The sequence below is a fragment of the Protobothrops mucrosquamatus genome, unplaced genomic scaffold (genome assembly GCF_001527695.2).
Source record: "Protobothrops mucrosquamatus isolate PMUCROS unplaced genomic scaffold, P.Mucros_1.0 scaffold1278, whole genome shotgun sequence".
NCBI classification, from domain to species: Eukaryota; Metazoa; Chordata; class Lepidosauria; order Squamata; family Viperidae; genus Protobothrops; species Protobothrops mucrosquamatus.
This window is the reverse complement of record NW_015387483.1, coordinates 327-22,956: the sequence shown is the minus strand read 5'-3', so window position 1 is coordinate 22,956 and position 22,630 is coordinate 327. Positions and strand designations below refer to the sequence as shown.

General features: G+C 38.6%; 1 protein-coding gene across 1 annotated transcript in view; it reads left to right on the top strand.

The window, feature by feature from the left end:
- LRRC1 (leucine rich repeat containing 1) overlaps window positions 1-21,559 on the top strand; it is a 44,468-nt gene extending 22,909 nt beyond the window's left edge. The window contains 6 exon segments of the mRNA XM_015821218.1: window positions 3,162-3,218; window positions 3,843-3,980; window positions 10,147-10,162; window positions 12,039-12,183; window positions 19,636-19,754; window positions 21,111-21,559. Of these exon segments, the coding sequence (XP_015676704.1) occupies window positions 3,162-3,218; window positions 3,843-3,980; window positions 10,147-10,162; window positions 12,039-12,183; window positions 19,636-19,754; window positions 21,111-21,293 (658 nt within the window). The 3' untranslated portion in view covers window positions 21,294-21,559.
- Window positions 21,560-22,630: the final 1,071 nt, after the last annotated feature.

Genomic DNA, 22,630 nt, shown 5'->3' with positions numbered 1-22,630 from the left:
GAATGAACTGCCCCCAGAGATCAGGGTCATCCCTGATCTCCCTTCCTTCCGCCGCGCCCTTAAGACTTGGTTATTCCAGCTTGCAGGACTGGCCTAGGGTAATTTTTAGAGGGGTTTTAATTATTTTTAATTGGACTACGTTTAAATATTTCTTTTTAATTAATTTTAATTTTGTAATTGTTATTTGTGTATTTTAATCGATTGTCAGCCGCCCTGAGTCCGCAAGGAGAAGGGCGGGATATAAATTGAATTTAATAATAATAATAATAATAAAAAGCTCCAAAGGGAGACTCTGACCAAAATGGCTAAGTTAGATTTTATTAGCAAATTGCAATTACTGTGTTAAAAGTTTAGAATTCAATTTTGCATATTAGGAAACTAGTATGTTTGCTAATGCTTAGTCAAGAGCTCAAGCAAGTGCACTGTGACAGATAAACTCACTTTTCTTTCATTTTATACTTCACTGGCTGTAATACTAGCATTTTTTTTTTCTGTGTATACATATCTGCCAACTAAGGCAATTTTTTTTTGACCTGACAAATGTGGCTCTAGCATATGGCTGCTCTTTTAAGTTCTCTAGAGCTTTTTACAAATGATTACTGTGGCATTTTTTTTTTTTTTTGGAATCCATTACCAAGGCAAAGGCAGCTATGCTTTAGAAAATGTGGGGATATTGCTATTTTTATTTTGAAATTGAAGGATTAAAGCAGATTATAGCATTGGGAAAATATCCAATTCTTTGTGTTCCATTTAGTCCTAAATAAAGCCCAGAGGAGGAAAATGTTACTATGGTGATATAGACTTTTACTGTATTATGAAGCGGTGACAATGAAAAACTTACCCATATAAGGTCATTTACAGTGAGAATTATGAAATGCTATGAATAGGATCATTTTAATTGATCCTTCTGTGACTAATCCCTTAAATCTTAATGATCAAGCCAATAAAATTACTGTACATTCAGATTTCAGTTAATATATACTTTCATTGCTAAGCATAATTTTCAAGAACCACCTCCCCCTATGCTTGAAGAGAAAAGTTTTCGATCAGTGTGTGCTACTTGCACTAACATATGCCAGTGAAACATGGACACTAACCTCACAATCGATACAAAAGCTACAAGCGGTGCAAAGAGCCATGGAATGATAACATGCTTGGCATTACAAGACAAGGTAGGAAGACCTGCACAACGGATTAGAGAACAAACGACAGTATATGATATCATCAAGAGAGTGGAAGAATTGAAATGGAAATGGGCTGGTCACATAGCAAGAAGAACTGATGGCAGGTGGAGCAAGGCAGTCATAGAATGGATCCCACTTGATAAAAAGCGTCCACAAAAGAGACCAGAAACAAGATGGATCAACAACCTCAGCAAGTATTATGGGGCCAATTGACAAAAGAAAGCTCAGGACCGTATACGGAAGAGGCCTTCACCCTGCAATGGATAGACCAGTGGTTCTCAACCTGTGGGTCGGGACCCCATTTGGGGTTGATCGACCATTTCACGGGGGTCGCCAAGCAAGGCTGTCTGCCATTTTTTCTGTCCGCCATTTTTTTTGTCCGCCATTTTTCCCCCTTTTCCGGCGGGTGCCTTACCTCCCTTGGGCTGGGCCAGCTGGTGGTCGGCCTGCTCCATCTCTGCCGCTGGCCAGCTACGCCTCGGCCGGCGCAGGGGGCGGAACCACGCATGCGCGGCGCTCCTGGGCAGGGAAAGTCCTCGACTTACAACCGGTTGGGTAGTCCTCGAATTACGACTGGTTTAGTCCTCGACTTACGACCGGTTTAGTCCTCGACTTATGATCGGTTGGGGTCACGGCATTAAAAAGGTTGAGAACCACTGGGATAGACAATGGCTAAAATGATGATGATACTATTGAGGAAAATGGTTTACATTGTCTTGAAAGTGTTAGGTAATAAAAGCATATGATTTATCTTCTCTAGAAACACTCTTTTTTATTATGCATGTAAACACCACAAAATTTATGTGAAATATATTTGATAATATATAGGTAGTTCATGACGTAACTACCACAGTTGGGATTGGATCCTCCATCATTAAGTGAGGTGATTATTCAGTCTGTTGCACCTTATTTTACAACTTTTGTGCCATCTTTGGTTAAGTAAATCACTGTTGTCATTAACTGAATCCAGCTTTCCCCATTGACTTTGCTTATTGGAAGCCGGCTAGAACTGGTGATTTCATGACCTTGGGATGCTGCAAGCATCATGAATACATATTGGTTGCCAAGCTCCTGAATTTTTATCATGTGATTATAATGTATGTAAGTGTGAGAACTCTACATGCGCGCGCACACACACACTGTATTTAAATCCCTCAGATTTTAGGTATCCTCTCAGTTAACATACAGATTCATCTCTTTCACTATATTTACTGCTTTGAGAGTGATACACTGCTTTCTTGCACTGATTCACTTACTTTTTACACGTGCTCCCTGGGATGCATGAAACATGACTTACCGGTAGCTAATTTTACGGCAATATTTTTGAATAAAGAAAATGGTGCACTTCCGAGGAGGGTAGTGATCTGGCCCCCTTTCATGGCAAACAGGGCACTTTGAAGGATGAAAGCCATAGTGGCACAGCCCCGCTAGTGATCTGTAGAGGGTAAAGAGAATGACATTGATGGAAAGAAGGGAGATCTGTTATGAAAGCGACAAGTAGAAAGGAGAACTATGAAAATGTCTCAAATAGGCACCTTCCCTCCCCATTTATGCTAATTTAAAAGAGGAACAAGGGGAAGCACAGTCAGACTTGCAAGATTCTGTTACTATAGCCAATGTTAATAAAAGTAGTTGTAGGCCTATGTGGAGCCTGTTGGTCTGATCTAACCCATAGAATTGTAACATGTCAGTTCAGAAGAACAAGGTGGGGGGACCACCTTTTACCATCTAAAAGTCAGGTATCTCTGAGCATGTTGTTCCCACCACTTCTGCTTCTTCCTGCTTGGCTTACCTGGTCAGAAATATTGCTTGGTATAGGTTTCAACTTATGCAAAAATCAGCTTAGGTAATATATGTACCTGCTTACTTAATATTTAAGGAAATGCTTACGATGTTCTATTTACAATGCCTACTTTTTTGTTTTGTAGCACTTTTTTATGTCACAAAAGGTTAACCATATTTATTCTGTCTCTCTAGCCTCTATAACCTGGCATCACTGGAATTAAGGGAGAATCTATTAACATATTTACCTGAGTAAGTATTTTCTCTGTTTGCTTGTATGTATGCACAGCATGACTTGAGAATCTTCTGTTCCCTGAATATGCAAATGAAATTGAAGAACAGAATAAATCTTCTAGCTGGAAATAGATATTACTGAAGAGTAATGTCTTTATTTCATCATGGAGAAAATCTATGTGGTTTGTTAGGAGTCAGAAATAACTTGATGGCGCAAAATCAGTGTCTTTATTAATATTAATTGACATAATGCTAGGATAAACTAGACAACCCATGACCTTTTGGGTCATTCTTTCAGAGATATTTCCTTACCAGATTCATCAAAGGCTTCAACAATGGCAGAGTTTCTAATGCACTTGAAAAGTCCTAAGGAATTAAAAGATATTCAGAGATGTATCTGCCTTGAAAATAACCTATATTGATCTTTATAGCACAGTCAAACATCAAGAGTTGATCATAGAAAATGATTTTTGACATTTTGGTTATGTCATTAAATACTGATGCACCATTTCTCCCAATTAAATGTTACAGACATGAGTGTTTAAATAGTATATAGATCATATTAAGAATGTCCTAGTCTAATTCCAATGGTAAACTTTGTGTTTATGATCTTTTAAAATTATATTGTTCCTGATTTTTCAGATCAATTGCCCAGCTGCAGAGACTAGAAGAACTAGATTTAGGAAATAATGAACTTTATAATTTGGTAAGCACTGCATATATTGAAAATTCAGTACACAACTTTTTAAACTCTTGGTTGTAAAATATCAAAAATGAGCTGCTGAGTTGACTTGGTTGTGTGTAATTGGTTTTTTCTATCAGTTCTTCAAAGCGATCTGTTTCTTGGCTATCTTAACCATGTTAAGTTACAGCATGCAGCTTTCTGTGTATATATTTTTGTTACTGTTTTTTTCTTTTTTTGATTCAAAAGGAAAGGCTGAGGATTTTGTTGCTTTTTTAAACGTATTTAAATTTCAAAAAGATATAAAATACAAAATAAAAATTAGGAAGGAGAGGATAAAAGGGGGAAAAGGCGAAGAATGAAAAGGGGTATTGACTTCTGACTTTCTTTAGCACAATACAAGTATAAATTAGCTCTTAATTGAAATTAAAACAAAACACAAAAACATACAAAAATATATAGATGAAACAATCAAGATAACATTAAAATTATTCAATGAAAAATCTCTTACTCTAACTTTAAACATAAGCATAAATGATACAAAATATATGTCTAATAATATGAATATTAAAATGCGGTATTTTATACTAACAAATCTAATCATCAAATCCTAAAATCAAAACTTCATTTTTATTTTTCTCAAGCAAGAAGTCCAAAAGTGTGGTCTCCAAATGAAAACAAGACTAGATAGGCTTTTGTCTTTGATCAGTTAGTCAGTTTTGCCATTTCTGCCAATTCCATTGATTTCACTCCCTTGTTTTTCTCCAGGAAAGAGTGAGGATTTTGATCTGGATTGGGAGGGCAACAAATAGGGATTATTCCTTCCAACTATCGATACAGTCATGTCTTTCCCTTGTGTGGACTTAGAGATAATTAAACTTTTTAAAAGTTCCATTAATGCCGGTGGTAAAAAAAAATGACTTCTATTGACCCAAAGGACATGCCCGTCCATGTGTCGAAGGGAAATATTAAATCTCATGTTTCTACTTGATCCTAGATCCATTTGGCATGCTTGCTTCTGAGTTAAGGGAAAAAAACCCCATAAGGGTTATTAATGTGCTATGTACTTAAACGTGCCAAATAGTTTATTTGGGGTTACTTTGCTGGAAGAGCTGGCTTGAAAGTCAGACAAAGAGAATAAGGAACCTCCTGAGGCAGGAGAAGGAAGAGTTCCTTGGAACCACCTGGATCACATGGGTGCAGCTCTTTCTGCTGTTATCTGGTCTGGGTAAAAGCTCTGATTCACTAGACTAGGCCATGAGTCAGCAGCTTTCATGAATAACACAGAACAGGGCTTACAAAGAGCCATCCCTTCCTTTTGGGAAAGACAAGGAATTTGAAGGAAGGACTATCTTAGGGGAGTTGCTAAACTCCACCAGACACCTTTCCTGAACTGAGAAAAAAACTTCTGCCACCCCTTTTCCTCCTCCTCCTCCTCCTAATTCTGTGGCTGACACTCTGAAAACATGGACGTTTTACATCTTGTTTCGCATGCGTTGCTTTAAAATTATACTCTGGAGCAATTTTTCTGAAATTCTTTTCCATACTTCTTTCCTCATGTGTGTGATTCTTTATTTTCTTTGGAAAAGAGAAAAAAAAAGAGAAACCCAATTTGAAAGAATGTGCAATTAACCTTGCCTTTACTGTTTTTGAAACTTTTGTTATACAGGTAGGGTGTAATTGACCCACATATGTAGAAACTCTGGAGGAATAGCAATTTATGTATTTAACTAAAATGCCCATCCTCGTAGATGCTTTTTATGTAGTTTCTTCTTTATAAAGTCATCTGTTTGCCCTTGTTTAGGCAATAAATTTCCATGTTCAGCCCAATGCAGGAGTAGTAGTGAGATGCCTCTCCACACTGGTAATTCACACTAGTGTTATGAGTGAAGAAACTGTCTCCATGCTTATAATGAGATTGCAGCAGGGAGCATTCCTATATCCATGTATGCTTCAATTGTCATTTCAGCTCATACTAAAACAGCTCCAATAACTTGTTTGTGCTGGTGAGTTCTTGTTCTACAATTGCACAATAAAAGAGGTTTTGCTTATTTTCACCGACAAAACTAGGAGAGTTGAAGAAAAGGTCATTGTTGCTTGCTTGTTAAATTGAATACTGGAAGTGCAAGCTAGTACAGGTAGTACTCAACGTCTGACCACAATTGAGCCCAACATTTCTGTTGCTAAGTGAGACAGTTCTTAAGTGAGTTTTGCCCCACTTTATGACCTTTCTTGGCAGAGTTAGTTACTAAGTTAGTAACACAATTGTTAAGTGAATCTGGCTTCCTCATTGACTTTGCTTGGCAGAAGCTCACAAAAGCTGATTATTATATGAGCCCAGGATACTGCAACTGCCATAAGTACATGCCAGCTGCCAAGCCTCTAAATTCTGATCGCGTGACCCTGGGGATGCTGCATACATACGAAAAACAGTCATAAATCACTTTTTTCAGTGCTGTTGTAACTTCGAACAGTCACTAAATGAATGGTTATAAGTTGAGGACTACCTGGTACACTTTTGAAATGCCCTTTCCATATTTACTGAGTTTTTGTTGTCCAGTACTGTATTTCCACTTTTTCTCTTTATGAACACTTGTAAAAAGTTTCTTTGACATGTTTTTTGTCACAACTTATACACTGAAGTAACTATATAGAGTTGTTGAGGGATTATTTTTGGCAATGTTATGGGAGTGGTTTTTCACTGTGATCTTTTGATTTGCTTTTTTTTTTAACTTGTCTAGATCAGTCAAGTTTGCTGGGTGTTGCCATATGTGATACTTCACTTTAAAATCAACTTTAAACCACTTGCGCTTTGTAGCTTTTACTCCTTGTTATCTTCAGTGGTAAGAGAAAAGGAAGCATGTAGAAGAAAAATTCCTCTTACAAATATTTACGGATACTAAACAGGGTTAGGCGTGGTTAATATTTGAAAGAGCCTCTAGGGTATTATCAGAGTTATAGACTAGACCAGGAAGTAAGAAAACATCCTGGAAGAATGCAGTGGTAAACTGCTTCTGCATTGCTGCCAAGAAAATTATATAGTCATATTCATGACTATATATGAAGAGCCAAGTTTGATTCAAATGAGACTTTACCTTTTAAATGATTTCTCTCTAAGTTCTTATTGCTATAGGTTTGGTGCCATATAGCTTGAGATAGTGCTTGCCATTGGCTTAGATTTTTACCTGACCGTGACACAGCACAGTATAGGTTAGGCCATCTTTTTCTTTTTCTTTTCTTTTTTAAAAAACCAGATACAAATATTTTACAATTCAATATGTACAAGCAACTAATATTGCTATGTATCTTACCTATCCTCCAAGACAGGATTTCAAGCAGGTTAATGAGCAATGCTATAAATAAACCCTTATAAATTAACATTTTTAAAAAGAAACGCCCAGTTCAGAGATTAATTTTTTTTAAATCTAGGCAAGAAATAGTCAGCTTTCTCATTCCCTTCCACCACTGTACCACTGGAAATCAACCTGTAAAAGAATGAAATAGAATAGAGGCTCTTATTTAATATCCACAAAATGTACCCGACAATTAAGTATATTCTGAGGTTAGATTCCTAATAACAGTAGTNTCTCAGAGAAAAGGTGGCGGAACTCAAACCTGGCCACGCCCTCATCAAACCCTAGGACCGCCCCTTTAGAGAACAGGAATGCAAGTAAAATTTGGGAGGGGCTATTTCCGGTGCGGGAGGGGCTATTTCCGGTGCGGCCGGCCCGGAAAAAGGTGCCGGAACGCGGTTCTGCCGCGTTCCGGCTGAAAAAAAGCCCTGACAGTAGTTCAATTTACTCTGTAGATTTAAAAACTAAAAGTACTGAAAAGGAAAAATAAGTGATACCCAACTCTTTCTCCACATCTGCAGTTTCCCAAGTCATTCTGGGTCCTGTATACATTTGAAATAAAAGCATATTTTTCCTGTTGCAGGATCCTAGCAAAAGAATGAAAAAATCCAACAATGGAACTTTTTAAAAATTAAACTGATTATATCTAGCCATAACTCTTGTATTTTTAAAAGTATATGTGCATGTTTGTGTGTATGGTTTTGATTTTACTTAAAATTGCATAGAGAGAATATTGATGCTCCCTCTGTCAGTACCTATATCTATGTGCAATCTTCTTGTATCGAAAGATATGTTTGCATGTGAATCTGAGAACAATTCATAATTGGGAAGAGAATTAGTTATAATTAATGTGAAAGTTATGACTGATTTCTTAAGTCAAAAGTATTTACATGTAATCTTTACAATTTGCATGATCAATAAATATAGAATATCTCATTCAGTTGGAGCACTTGAAGGGGCCAGCATAGGAGACCCAAAACCACTTACTCTCCCCCCCAAAACAAACTGTAAGAAAGAGATGCGTTTTACTTTCAAAATATGAGAAAATGAAAGAAAATAGGTGCTTCCTCAGTTAAGAAGATATTTTGTTCTAAGTCAAATCTGTAAACAGAACTTTTCATAAGACTTCAAATACAGTATTTTAATTGTTTTCTGCATGATTATAGCATCATCAGTAGAAAAATAAATAACTTTTTCTTCCTTATTATTTTAAAACAATTATGTAACTTGAAAGGAAATCCCCACTTGTAATGAATCTTGTCCTGCATAATTTTTTCTATCAGTAGTTTAAATTCCTTTCTTCACTGTATTATACTACTACGCTGATGTGTTGTCTGGGAAGAAGGATGTATTCTCATTGTCCTATTTAATCTCCTCCAGTTCACGTGATTTTCTTATAATTTTTATCTTTTATGTTGAATTTACAAATACAACCAAAATATCTCTAGGTTTCTGTGTGTTCCCAAGAGAATAAACCCAATAAGCACATTCAATATCTTTATCCTTTAGGTTCAAATCAAAGCTCAGGTCATTAATTTTAGAACTGAGATAAGCAGTCCAAAGGATTGTTCCAGTTTTCTCTGACACTCCTTTAATCCTTAAATTATGGCTCCTGTTAACAATCTTGTAAATCTGCGAACTCAGTCTTTATTTCCGAAATACTCTTTTGAGCCTTGCTTATCTCTAGAGTATTACTTGTAGGCATATCATAAGCCTTATTTGTTACTTGAGCTATATCTGCTATTTGCTGTGACATTTCCATAAATTGTTTATTCATTTGTGAAGATACACCTGTAGCCTTTAGTTACTTCCACTTTGTGTTTATCCCATTCTATCTTCAGTTCTTTTTAAAGTTCCTTCATTAATTATGTCCATATCAGATACCTGTCCATGTCTGTGGATAGTGGACAGTGCTTTCTTCCTCTATTGCAGACATGTCAAACACAAGGCCCGGGGGCCGGATGCGGCCCGCGAAGTGGTTTCATGTGGCCTGCGAAGCCATCCTGGAAACAGTGAGGGAACGGCCCCCGCTGCCTTGGCCCTGGCCCAGGCCAGCCGGGAGCCAATGTACAATTTTGTGGTGGCCAACTATGTTGAAATGCATTCAGTCTTAGCTCCACAAGGCCGTCCAGAAACAGCGAGGAACCAGCCCCTGCCGTGTTGGCCCCGCCCCCTGGGTGCATGCTGGGGAGGTGTCACCCTTTGTGAGGAGTGAAGAAATGCACCATGCCTTGGCGCTTGCCCCAGTCTCACCCCCTTCTGCCAGAGATCCTCAGATCTGTCCCACTCCTGCCCAGGCCCCCACTCCTGCCCAGGCCCCCTTGACGCGAATGATGTAGAGCTGGCCATGCCCACCCAGTAGGCCACACCCACTCCATCCACGCCCACCCAGTAGGCCGCACCCACCCTGGCCACACCCACCCGGCCCCCCAAGGGTAACCACAATGCTGATGCGGCCCTCAATGAAATTGAGTTTGACACCCCTGCTCTATTGCTTCTTCTTTGTTACTGGGAAAAGGTGCTTCCTCAACCTTCTTTAGGTCTTCCAAATAAGCTTTGAGCCCCTTTTCCTTGCACAGAGTCTCCTTCCTTAGTCTCCTGCTTAAATTATCCTACTGTTTGATAAAAAGTTTGGGCTAAATGTGTTGTAGTTTTGGGAAATAGCTTGCTTTTCTGATAGAAAGAAGCCTTAGTACAGGGGTTTTCAAACTTGGCCCTTTTATGACTTGTGGACTTCAAGTCCCAGAATTCCTTGGCCAGGCACATTGGCTGAGGAATTCTGGGAGTTGAAGTCCACAAGTCATAAAAGGGCCAAGTTTGAAGACCCCTGCCTTAGTAGGTATCAGAAGTCAACCAAGCAGTCAAGAAACTGCAGTAGGCTGAACTGCACCTTTGCTTTGCCCACTTGAAGTTTTGAGCTGCCAGCAGTATGGAAGGATTTGTACAATTGATTGTCTTAGATCAGACATGTCAAACTCACAATGTCACATGATGTCGCACAACATATCGGGACGGTTTTGCCATTGCCGGCAATGGGGTGGGCGCGGCTTCCGGATGACGTGTCCGGTCCACAGGCTGGCAGTTTGACACCCCTGCCTTAGATTAATTAGGCCAACAATCAGGAGTACCATGTAGTATTCCAAAGGGCATCACTTTGCTTATTCCTAATCTACAGTAATAATGATATGGGATAGCTAACAGGGAATGACAATGTTTATTTTGGTGCTTAACTTTATTTATTTGCAGGAAAAAAATGGCTACTTGGAATGAAATAAAATCAAGTTGGATTCTTTTACTGATTATTGTGCCATATTTTTTAATGCTAATCATGGGTAGGACAGAAAATATATAACGTCGGTCCTTGGTATCCACGTGAAATATTGGAATTTCTGGAGACCAATCTACCTTTGGTCAACCGCCTTTATGGAGTCCATTCTTGTTTACGAAGAACCTAAAAACGTTGATTTGAGTAGACGAATAACTTTATTTTTATAAATTTTAAATCATACGACAATAAAAATTTTTCAATGACTTTTTATTATTCCATGTTTATTCTCAATATGTTAGCACCTCTTCATCTTCATTATTTGTGTCTCCATTTTGAAGCTGATGAAGTTGTTCTGGGGCAAGAACACTATGTTGGTTCTTTCTTTGGCCAAGTATTGTTTAGGAAAGCAATATGCCTGTTTACTTGGAAGTAAGATAAAGTACTTTTCCCTGAACAGTGGAAAACTAGGGGATAGTGGAACAGCTAAATGTTAAGAATTAGATATATGATTGAATGCCACAGAGTTTCTTCAGAATGTGTCCAGTTTGAGGGAAGATTTGTGAGCATACCGATTTGCATTGTTAAGATTGCTCTCCTGATTTAACACCTTTGAAATTCTTCAGGAGGGGTTTATAAACAGATATTTTGAAGAGTTGATGACAATGAAACAGAATGCCCAATTGTAGGAGTTTCCTACCTTGGAAATTAGAAAGGGGTAGTATGTAAATATTTCTTTCAAGGCTGGCTCAGGAATTCTGGGTGTTGAAGTCCACAGGTTATAAAGTTGCCACAGTTGCCCACCTCTACTTTTTAACCTCTATCACAATGGGATGGGGTTTTGGTTACTTGTTAACCTTGTGTCACAAAGGGAGATGTTCAACACAACAAATGCAGACTGGCTATTTGGGTATGTCTGCTTTCCGCTGTGTTGATTTAGCAGAATGAGTGCTGAGATGAATGAAGACCTGATCTATGTCAATATATCCACAGTTGTGAATATCTGGCAAGGGCGTGCATTGTGTGTTAAATTTATAATCTCACACCAGTATCTGTATCTTTTGCTAACTGCAGTCAAAACACAAGATTTCAGTAATCTAGCAGTGGGATTTATATATAAATCAGGGAAATAAATGGTCAAAATGCTGCTTCAGTAAAATATCTGGTTGTAAAAGGCATAAAATCTATGTATGCTATCCTTGCACGAGTCCTGACATTTGCTGAGGTCAGTAGAAAGCGGAAATTGAATTCATGTACTTTACCTTTTTATGTTGAACTGTTGAACCTTGAGCCAGTACTAAGAGTTGGGTGTTGATTTATGTACCCTCAAAGTCTGAAAGAATACTAACAGATTGTTGGCCCATGCTAGATGTCGCACATACAGATTTTACTGGTGATCCATTTGTGATATCATCACAAGCGTGTTATCATCCAACAGGGAGGATTCCTAGCATTGCCCTTAGGAATGTTGTAATTGGACAAATGTCAGATCTCTGGGCATTGCGGGTTGAGGCAAGATTTTGTCTTTTGTTTTGTAGGAAATAGGAAGCCTGAAAAACCTGCTGTGTCTGGATATCTCTGAAAACAAACTAGAAAAGCTACCTGAAGAGATAAATGGCCTGACCTCTTTAACTGACCTCCTCATCTCTCAGAATCTCCTTGAAATGTTACCAGATGGTGTAGGTGCGTGAAATCTTTCCTTTTAAAGAATAAAAATTAGACTATTTAATCCAAGTAAGAAGCTGATTGATACCAATGCATGTTGTCTAATGTGTATTATTAGGTACATTTTGTTTTTTTGATGCTAGTGCAAATAAGGGCAAATGTTGGCACTATTCGTACATAACATTGAGGCATCAGTGGGCAACCTATGAACCTGGATTGTTTTATGCAGTCTTGGAGCCTCCTTTAGGATTCTATGACCGCTGTTCCTCTATTGAATCATGATTTAGTTGTGAATTAGCTTATGAAAGTCTCACTATGGTAGTTACAGTATGTATGCCCTTGTCTATCAGAAGTTTCTCCTCTGTTTATGATCACAGTTTGGCAGTTGGGTCGGAAGACAATATATTGCTGTTAATCTAAGGTGTAATTGATGGAAACAATCACAAGTTCAGTTTGGTTTGTTTGGGTCATTTTATGGCCAGTGGTGGGGGGGAAACAGGCCGAAGCTCACTCACATTTAGTATTACCCCTGAATGAAGCCATAATTAAAACATGAATCTGAAAGTAGGTACATGCCACTTTGCAATATCATTTCATTTGCCTACAGATGTTAATTACACTGTTTCAACACATTATGGCTTGCCAAGGGCAAGAATGAAAAATGTTCAGTGTGATGATGTATCATGGAGCTAAATTGCATTGCACATTTACAGAGTGGGAAGATATTGACATGAGACAACCCGACATTTGCAATAATGTCAGGTTCTGCCCTTGTGTTTTCTTCAGTGTGATCTTAAATCTGCTTATTATATCAATCTTATACCTACTCTTCAGGTGACATATATTATTAGGGCTGCAGAAGGCATTTGAAACAGGTGCTTTGCAACTCACTTGGGCACCCAGGAAGCACCTCTTAGTTTAATGGTTGAAATAGCATCACTCGCAAGAGCAGAGTGCTCCAAATGCTTTTTTTCTGCCTATATGTGTACACATGGCCACATTGCTTCACTGGTGGCCTCAGGAAAATATGCTCTGTGCAGACTGAGACACCTGGGGGGGGGCAGCTTTCTGAGCAATTTTCTGAGCTTTGCAAATCCCATGGCTGATTCATGATAGATTTTTTATTCACCTTAACGCTCACTGCAAATGTTTTTTTAAGTGTTTTGCCCAGGCCCAGTCTCTCTCTCCCCCCTCCTCTCTCTCCCCCCTCCTCTCTCTCCCCCTCCCTCCCTCCCTCTCTCCCCCCTTCCCCCCCCTCATCCACACACCCACACACCCATATAGAGGCACACTCTCCACTGTTATTGAATCCCAAACTTTAGCAATTCACTTCATTTTTATGCTGGCTTACCTCAAGTGTAATCAAGCACATTTTCAGCATTTCCCCAAATGGATATTTATAGATGGTCATTATTTGTACAAAGAAATGTTGACGCTATTTGCAAAATGTCAACCAGACTTAAAGATATTGAATTGCCCACTGTTAAGGTGTTGAATCCAAGCTTCACTGAGCAGCAGTGTACTCTATATGTATATTAATAATAATAATAATTGAAGAGGAGATTGCTGACATGTGATTTTCCCAGCAGAAACTTCTCTATTTGCATACTGTTTTATCCTGTGTAATACTGCTCAAATCTCTTCCTCTTTATCCTTATTTTCCCTCCCACTTGCTAAACATCCTGGTTGCTTGTTTTCCTGCTCTTGATGATATGGCTTACAAGCAGCTAATCAGCAGTTTTACTGCAACTGGTTACATGTTGCAATTAGTGGAAATACATTACCCATTGCTGAGGGGACAACTGGAGATGTATGAATAAGTTAGGTTCCATTAATTAAGTTCCATCTGGCTCTCTAACAGAGTTACTCACGGTATTTTAAAAAGTAACTGCCCCCTTAGTTTTCCCATGATCATTGTCAGTATGATATATTGATGGATGGCATGTTGGATCTCAATTTGATCTTCAAATGTTTTATTATTATGAAGGTAATGGGGACACCCACATTTTTTTATTAATATACCTCTCAGTGATTGGTGACCGTAAAAATCAGATGATTCTGTGAATGCAAGAATCAGCCGGACCGATAAGATTATCTATCAGATATAATAGATAATATTCTTCAGTGCAGAAGATCAAATGTTTTACCTGTAATAAAGGTTTGTTTGGAAATATTTTTGTGATGAAGCCACAGATGGCAGCATTTTACTGAGATTTCCATACACATGGAAATGTACATATGGAAACAGTAATTTTCACTGGACTGTCCACAAATCTGTCTCCTCTGTAGAAATAATATCTTTTTGGATATTCCATACAAATTCACAGAATCGGGGCAACTCCAGGACCCTAAATGTATAGTCTTCAATTAGCTTATATTATTGCATGCCATTTCAATTGCGGGTTTATTTTTTTGCTGGTTGGTTTCTTACATTTCCTGTTTATTTTTTTAGAAATCTTGCAAAGAAAGTTTTGATTTTCTGTTAAGGCTTAGATTTGGCATTTGTGGACTTTTGTGCATCATGCTTTTCATTTTCACAGTGGAACTCTGTAAGGTGTCGTACAGCTAAAAGCAAAAATAAATAATGAAGTAATTGACATAAGTATTTTAGCCTAAAACTGTGGTGTTTGATTTTTTCAAATGGTACTTCCAAACACATTCTTCTGATGCTATTGCTCCCTTGATAGTTATTTTTCTGCAGAATACTTTAAATGTGCACCTATTTGTTGTTTCCATGAATTGCATGTTATTTATGTTCCAGTCATATGACAGTATAATTTTCACCAATGTGAATCATTTTAAAAGCTTAAAACCAGTTTTGCTCATTTTCCCAATTTACTTCTTTGATTCCAGATGGCTTATTGATGTTTGCAGACAGAGAAGGGGTTTTTTTTAACATGTTATTTTGAGGCTATATTTTCAGTGCCATTCTGTCTAGCTGAGCAGTTGTGAACCATCACACTATTTTTATACTGTATTCCTCCACAGCTGTGCAGATGTATGTACATTAGTAGAATTTAAAGAAAAGAAACTACCAATAATTTGAAATAGCAGTGTCACTTCCCACTTATCTCCAGATTATAGCACTGTACTATGGCTTGTGACATCCACATGTGCTGTAAATACAAATTATTAAATATACATGGTATTTCAATTTCTGCCTACCACAGTTATACAGCTACAACTCTGCATAAATGTATATAGAATTTGGCTAGGTTACACATATGGAAATACTGTATTACATTTATTAATACATGCATTTCAAGCAGCAACTGCATTGGAAGCAGGTCTGACACAGCAATGCGTGAGAAATATAAAGTGCTGTCCTATAGGAAGTTAATAAAGCAGGAATAAAGAAAATAATAAGCTCACCAAGGTTTGTGTAAATAAATTACACTGTAAAGCACAGGTAAATTAAATACTCCCATGCAAACTTCCCCCAATTTTTCTGCATTGAATTGGATCACTTGCAAGGCACGTGGTTTGCTTTCAGTAGGAAGCTTGTATTTTGGTGGGATGACATAAAATCTTCCCTCTTATCCATACCTATATCCAGCATCAGATTGTTTTAATAGAGAACTAAAAAGGGTCTAGTCCAGGGGTAGGCAACCTTGGCTCTTTTATGACTCGTGGACTTCAACTCCCAGAATTCCTGAGCCAGCTTAGCTGCCTCAGGAATTCTGGGAGTTGAAGTCCACGAGTCATAAAAGAGCCAAGTTGCCTACCCCTGGTCTAGTCCAATTGCCTTATTAGATTCAAATCCTTGGAGGTTGTCCTTTAGCTATTATTATCCTTACCTGGGAGTTCTCAAATTTTGTGGATGCTCTGTCCCCCTGAAATGATAAATGAATGTTTTTGATTCCTCCTCAGCTAAAAAAACAACAACGAATGAGCTTCTTCTTGATAGTAGTGAGATGGCCCATTAATGACTTTAGCACTGTGTGGGTTCCTCACCCTGTACTTTACCCCCTTAGCCCCACCTCCTGGCTCTGGGCCATCTCTGCTCTTAAGTGAATGTCGTGGGTATCCTTGTAGCCATTGGTATGCCTCCTCCATCAACCTTTGGATGGCAGGAGACACAATAGAGCTCTTACTGTGCGTTTAAAAAGCACTGTCTATAAACAGGGCTGCCTAGACTGTAGCCTCCCGTCCTGCATCTGTCATGCCTTGCTAACCAACTCCTTATCTTCAAGGTCAGTCTGCCCCTATTTTCAAACCTGTGATTGTTAGTGTCTGTCCAAAAGTATACCTTGTGTATTCCACCATCAAAACACATTCGTGCTTACATTACCCTTGCCTTTCAGAGCAGGGAATGTGATTACAAGCTCCCATTCAGTCCGATGACCCTCTGAAACCGGTCATATGGCCAGTTCTCCCTGAAAAATGCCATGAATTTTCACACCTGCTGGTTTCATCAAGGAAGGATCAGAATCAGATTAATCAATACTTGATCTGAGAGTAAAACCAAGCAAGTCCTATGACGGGAGGAGGAGATTTCCCAGTGTGATCTGGTGTTAGCTACAGTTGCAAGAGAGGAAATGGTGAGATGTAGCTTATTGCAGGGAATTTCAAAGTTCAAAACAGAGAGATGAACATGAGACTCCCTCCATCCTGTTCTAAGGCTATCGTGGCTTTGTTGTCCTTGTAGCCAAATCTGGTGGTTCATCTATTTTGCATCCCAAGTCATTATTTTTGTTTCCGGCCAGCTCAGCAGATGGATTTCCTCTATACAGGTAGTTTTTGACTTGTTCGTTTAATAATTCACAGTTAAAACAGCTAAAAAAAATAACTTATGATCCATTCTCACACTTATGGCCATCACACACCCCTCCAGTCACATGGCTGCAATTCAGGAGTTTGGTGACCAGCTTGCATTTGTGACAGGTTGCAGCATCCTGGGTCATATAATCACGATTCTTATGCTGGTCCAGCAAAAAGTGCCCATTGGGGAACTGGATTTACTGAACAACTATGGTGATTCGCTTAACAACTGCAGTAAAAATGTCAAAAAATTTGGGTCTGACTCAACTTGTGACCACAGCAACTTACGATGGGATTCCAGTCCCAATCGTGGTCATAAGTCAAGAACTACCTGTGCTGCTGAACATTTTGAACAGTGTGTGGACTCCAAAAGAGCTGTACTTAATCTCAGGATCTGAAACTGCAGCCAAGAGTATTTGGCTTGAGACTCCTTTCTGCAAAACTGGGATGAGGCAAGAGGAACCGGCCGTCCCCATCTGCTGCTGCTCATAGTTCAGTATGGTTGTCGCCTATTTGCCCAACATCCACCCTAGATTCATGATGGTGTGATGCCTATGTGACTACACCCTTATTTTGCGGAGTGAGGAGGGAGACCTAGGAGACATCCTCCTGCTCAAATATTATGTCCCGTCCTCTGATTTTTGGGGCTGCTGGCCCAGCAGGAGCCTGCTGGATCGAGCAACTGTAGTTAACTCAGCCATGGACCCAATCTTATGAGGCTGAAGGTCATTCTTCTGAGCTGTGCAATGTAGCTTTTTGTGCACTGTGTTCTTCTGGGTTCCTGCTCCAGATAAGCCTGGGCCCTGGGAAACAAAAACCTAGGATGGTCTTTGCAACAGGTGTGACTCCAGGCAGTGAGTCAGGCTAATCGGGAGGGAAGAGCAGCTGTCTCTGCCAGCTGAAACTCCCTTTGGCTTTGGGAAGCTTCTGCTTGTGGGCACAGGGGCAAGAGGATGATTCCTGGATGCTTAGTTCTACGGAGTTTCTTTGTCTTGATTTGTTGGCATCACCCATATCCAAACTTGCCCACAGAATCCAGCAGCAGATTCTAGAATAAGAAGAAAAAGATAAAAAGAATTCAGTCTTAGCTAGACTTAAGTTCTCACAGCAAGCCCCTGAATATTTCCATCCTCTCCCACTTTCCTTGCAACTGCTTGGGGCGGTCACTACCCATAAAAACTCACATCCTAATCCTTTTTGGATGTTGTGTTTTGATCCCACCCTTCCTTCCGAGAAGATAACAGTGGCCCATACAATTATCTATGCTTCCCACTCTCTTGCAAACCCTGAGAGAGGCAAAGAGGTTTTATCTGGAGTTCTCAGCTGATGCTATCACTGTTACTCCTGAAAACACATTCTTCTTTAATACATGGAGGAGTGATGAGTTGCGCAAAAATAATATTTTGTGAATATTGCTTTTGGCTACCAATGAGTATAAAGTTGAGCCCTCTTTCGTTAATTATGATTGGTGTGTTCATTTTGCAATGTGCCCCTGGAATTTCTCCTCTTCAGTAGCCATAGATTATTTGCTTAAGGATGTCTTCTTGCTTTTCTGTCAAAAATGTACTTCTGTTGTCCACTTGTTAGAGCAGGGGTAGTCAACCTTGGCTCTTTTATGACTTGTGGACTTCAACTCCCAGAATTCCTGTTGTGCTGGCTCAGGAATTCTGGGAGTTGAAGTCCACGAGTCATAAAAGAGCCAAGGTTGACTACCCCTGTGTTAGAGCATGGTTTCTTTTTATGGTAGGCAGGGGCTACCTTCCCAGAAGTTCTTCCCAGATGTTGTTGAACCCTCCCATCAATCTAGCCAGCAGAATCAATGTTGAAAGATGATAGCAATTCCACTCTAACAGCATCTGGCTGTCCATGTGTTCACTTCTGCCTTTGGTCAATCAGCAGAGAAGGCACATTTAAAAGCCTGGATGAATAACCTTTCTTTTGACTGGTGTCTAAAAGAACCCAAAGAGAACACTAGATGAGGCTCCTTGAGGAAAGTAGATAGTTATTGGCTGTTGAGGGCACAGGGAATAGCCTGGAGGGACAGGAAAAAGGCAATGATCAGATAAAAGATGACTGAGTCCAGGGCAGGAATGTAACCTGAGTAAACGTCTCAGACTAAACCCTTTCTAGTTTTCATGAAGATAAAAGGGAGAGAAGAGGGAAATACATTCAGAGTTACTGTAGCTTTTTGATAAAACTAATACTGATCTGTACGGCAATGGTTTCCTAGCCAGATCTGCCTTGAAGGGCTACAGTTGTCTTACTGCATTGACCACATAGCTTTATCGGAAGCCCTTCTCCAAGATGAACAAAGGGCGTGGATATAGTGTTTCACATTATCACTCTGGTCTTTAATCTTTCCGCTAAAATACCCATTGGGCAGGCTTTTCATGACTTGTGACTTTTGAACAATATTGGGTTACAGTTTTTATCATTTCAAATCAGGATGACCAGGGGCCTAGAAACCCATAGAAGCTTTGTTGTTGTTTTAATTGTAAAAATGTCTTTGGAAGGTTATCTTTTGAAAGATAGACTTTACTAGATAAAAAAAGTTTTTTAAAAAATCAGAACTTTTCAAGAACATCTGAATATTCTGGAGAACTAGTTAAGATTGCTTTCTCCTTAAGTAGTTGATAATTGCTGCAATTAGGTTCTCTGGTTTTGTTTTGTCTACAAATTTTTTAAAGGCTCATTTTTTTGTGTCTACAGGAAAGTTAAAAAAACTATCCATCTTGAAGGTTGACCAGAACAGGCTTACTCAATTAACAGAAGCTGTAGGAAACTGTGAATGTCTTACAGAATTAGTTCTTACAGAAAATCAGCTGCTGGTAAGTATGCTGTTAGCTCTTCAAATGATGGCATTAAATGAGGGTGGCAGAATCTTTATTTACCTATTTTAAGAGCTTATGACAATTACAGTGAAGTACAAAACAACTGAATTACTGCCCGTCAGGATGCATTTTAAGCACAATATTGAATAGCATGAAGTTACAGTAGACCAAAATATCAGCTCAACAGTGAATGAGACAGTGAGAAAAGCATGGAATTATTTCAAAGCAGGTTTTACTTGAATTTGGCTGTAATACCAAATTATCCAGCTAAGATTAGTATAGTAGAGGAGAAAATGTATTGATGGAAAAAGCGATTGCTAAATGTAAGACCTAATAAAGCATGATCTTGTTCAGAAAGTAATAGGATGCTGGCATGCTAAATTATGTTTTGGCTTTCTCCAATCACCTCTCTCAAACTTCCATACTCTAGTACTTAATGTAATTTATAAACTTTAATAAATATTTAGTAAATTAAATAATAAAGATTGGACGATAGTTTTGTAACAGCTTTTCCAGGAGGAAATCACATTTGGTGGAGGGCAAATAATAAATCTGGAGAGGAAAAAACTGTCCCAGTTGATTTTGGAGGGCAATGAGAAAGACCTTCATCAAAATTAATTTAAAAATTTGATAAAGGTCAGTGACAGAGTTAAGAAGTAGTTTTATCTCATTTTTAGGATAGAATTATGGAATAATTTCTCTAATAAATGGGGAAGAAGGAGTTAAAACCTGCAAAGCTGAGGAACGGGAGGAGTAACAATGGAACATCCTATGTTTGCTTTGCAGTGTACTAGAACAAGATGTAATAGTAAAATAAAGGCTGTAATTTGTTCTCTCTCTATAATATGCTGCTCCAACTGGAGACTAATTTCCTAGCCACTGTTGCAGAATAAGGCAAATACCTTGAGAGAAGAAAGAACCACAGTAGTAATCCTATGTTATCTTCAATAATATGTTTTTATGAGTACAATAATCATGGGTCTATTTCTTGCTATGTGAATTGCTTTCATTTTCCTTGTTCACCTGTGAGTGGAGAAAAGGCACAGGTAATGTTCACTACTGATCTCTGAAACATCAAAAATCCTAATTGGAGAAGGAGGACTATCACCATATAGGATAAGAGGTTTCTGTGAGAAATTGCCCCAAACTAGATGTGATCCTCTTTTAAAATAAATATTTCTTATCTTGGTTACTCAGGAGGGTTTTGCAGTTGTGCCAATTATCCTGAGGTATAAGTCGGTACAGATGGGAATACTGATCATACATCCATTGAACTTTTTAAATCTCAGACATCTGAAATCCAGCCACTTTGAAATTCCAGTAATATTAATTGCTGACATTGTTTTCTTTCAGACTTTGCCAAAGAGCATTGGGAAACTAAAGAAGCTGAATATATTGAATGTTGATCGAAACAAACTTGTATCTTTACCTAAAGAGGTAATTAATGTTTATTACTTTATTTACCCTAGGAGAAATGAAGTACGTAGTTTTTATTCAGGAAAAATAGAATGGAAGAGCTTAAGCTGCAGTGGCTGATAAATCTTCAAATAATTGAAGAATATAGATGTAATAAAGTTTGCAGGTGGAATAGTGACTACATTGGACTGAAATTAGACCTTTACATTTACTGGTGAATGTACTGTGACTGATGTTTGTTTGGAGATTAACCAAAATAATTAAGACTTTACCTCCTAGCCTTGGGCTTCTCAGATAAAGGAGGAGGACAGCTGTTACTTGTGTCAACATCTTTTCACAGTGTAGGTGGAAATCTGAAATATTATCTTAAGTTTTAAGAATAATTGAAGGCCAAGTCATTCTCTCGCAGCAATGTTCTGGAACATTAACTGTAGTTAAATTTGGAATGCTCTGTCAAAATACTGTTGAATGTCTCTAGCTATTAGGAGTATTTAGCTTATTAAAACTAAAATTACTATGTAGAAGTATATCTCAAGACTGCAGGTTCTTGGATAATTATAGCAAATCATGTTAACAATATTACCTCCTAGATGAGAAAAAGACTGTCTGAAACTGCTTGATTTTTTTAATCCAGTAAGGATACACTGCTGAAAATGAATCGGCACAGGGGCTTTTTTTTAAAGTTGCTATCATGGAAGTAGCTTTTGTATAAAGTCCAGTGGTAGGATTCAAATGTGTGAACAACTGGTTCTCTGTGTGGATGCCGCTTCTGGAAGTCCATTCTGGGCCTGGGCAACAAAAAATTACCTACTGGTTCTGCCAAAGTGGTGCGAACCGGCTGAATCCCACCACTAACTAAGTCCCAACTCATCAAGCATAACCAGTGCTACAATTAACTGAACATTACACAGGAATATACCTGTTAATGGTTTTAACAATTTTGAGTTGTCTGTATTTTGCCAGAACACAACCTGATCCAGTTTCTTATTTTATGGAAAGACATCTTGAAATGTTTTGACTGTTTTGGCCGTAGGAAACAATGGGATCACCCCCCCACCCCCAAATACCTTGCATCTTTCTTATCACCCTATGATCAGAAGAATAGATGGCATAATAGCTCATGAAAAGTGCTACTACTAGTATAGTGCTTATGGACAAAAAGAGAAAAAAAATAACTTTTTTGACGATTCCAATTATGGAATGATTAGGTTCGTTCTCCACCTAAACTGCCCTTCCCCAATATAAAAACTCAAAAGTGTAGCCTTCTGCTTTGCCCCAGAGGTTTGCTAATTGAAAGGAACATGAGGAGAGGTTACTAATCTGGCTTGAAAGAAAGAACACAGAGACCTCACTTTCTCAGACATCTCTTTCAAGTTAATTATCTACAGGTCGAGATGCATCCTGGCAAATAAAATGAACTGAACTCGGCTTATTGACTCAATTGGGGCGTCTTTCAG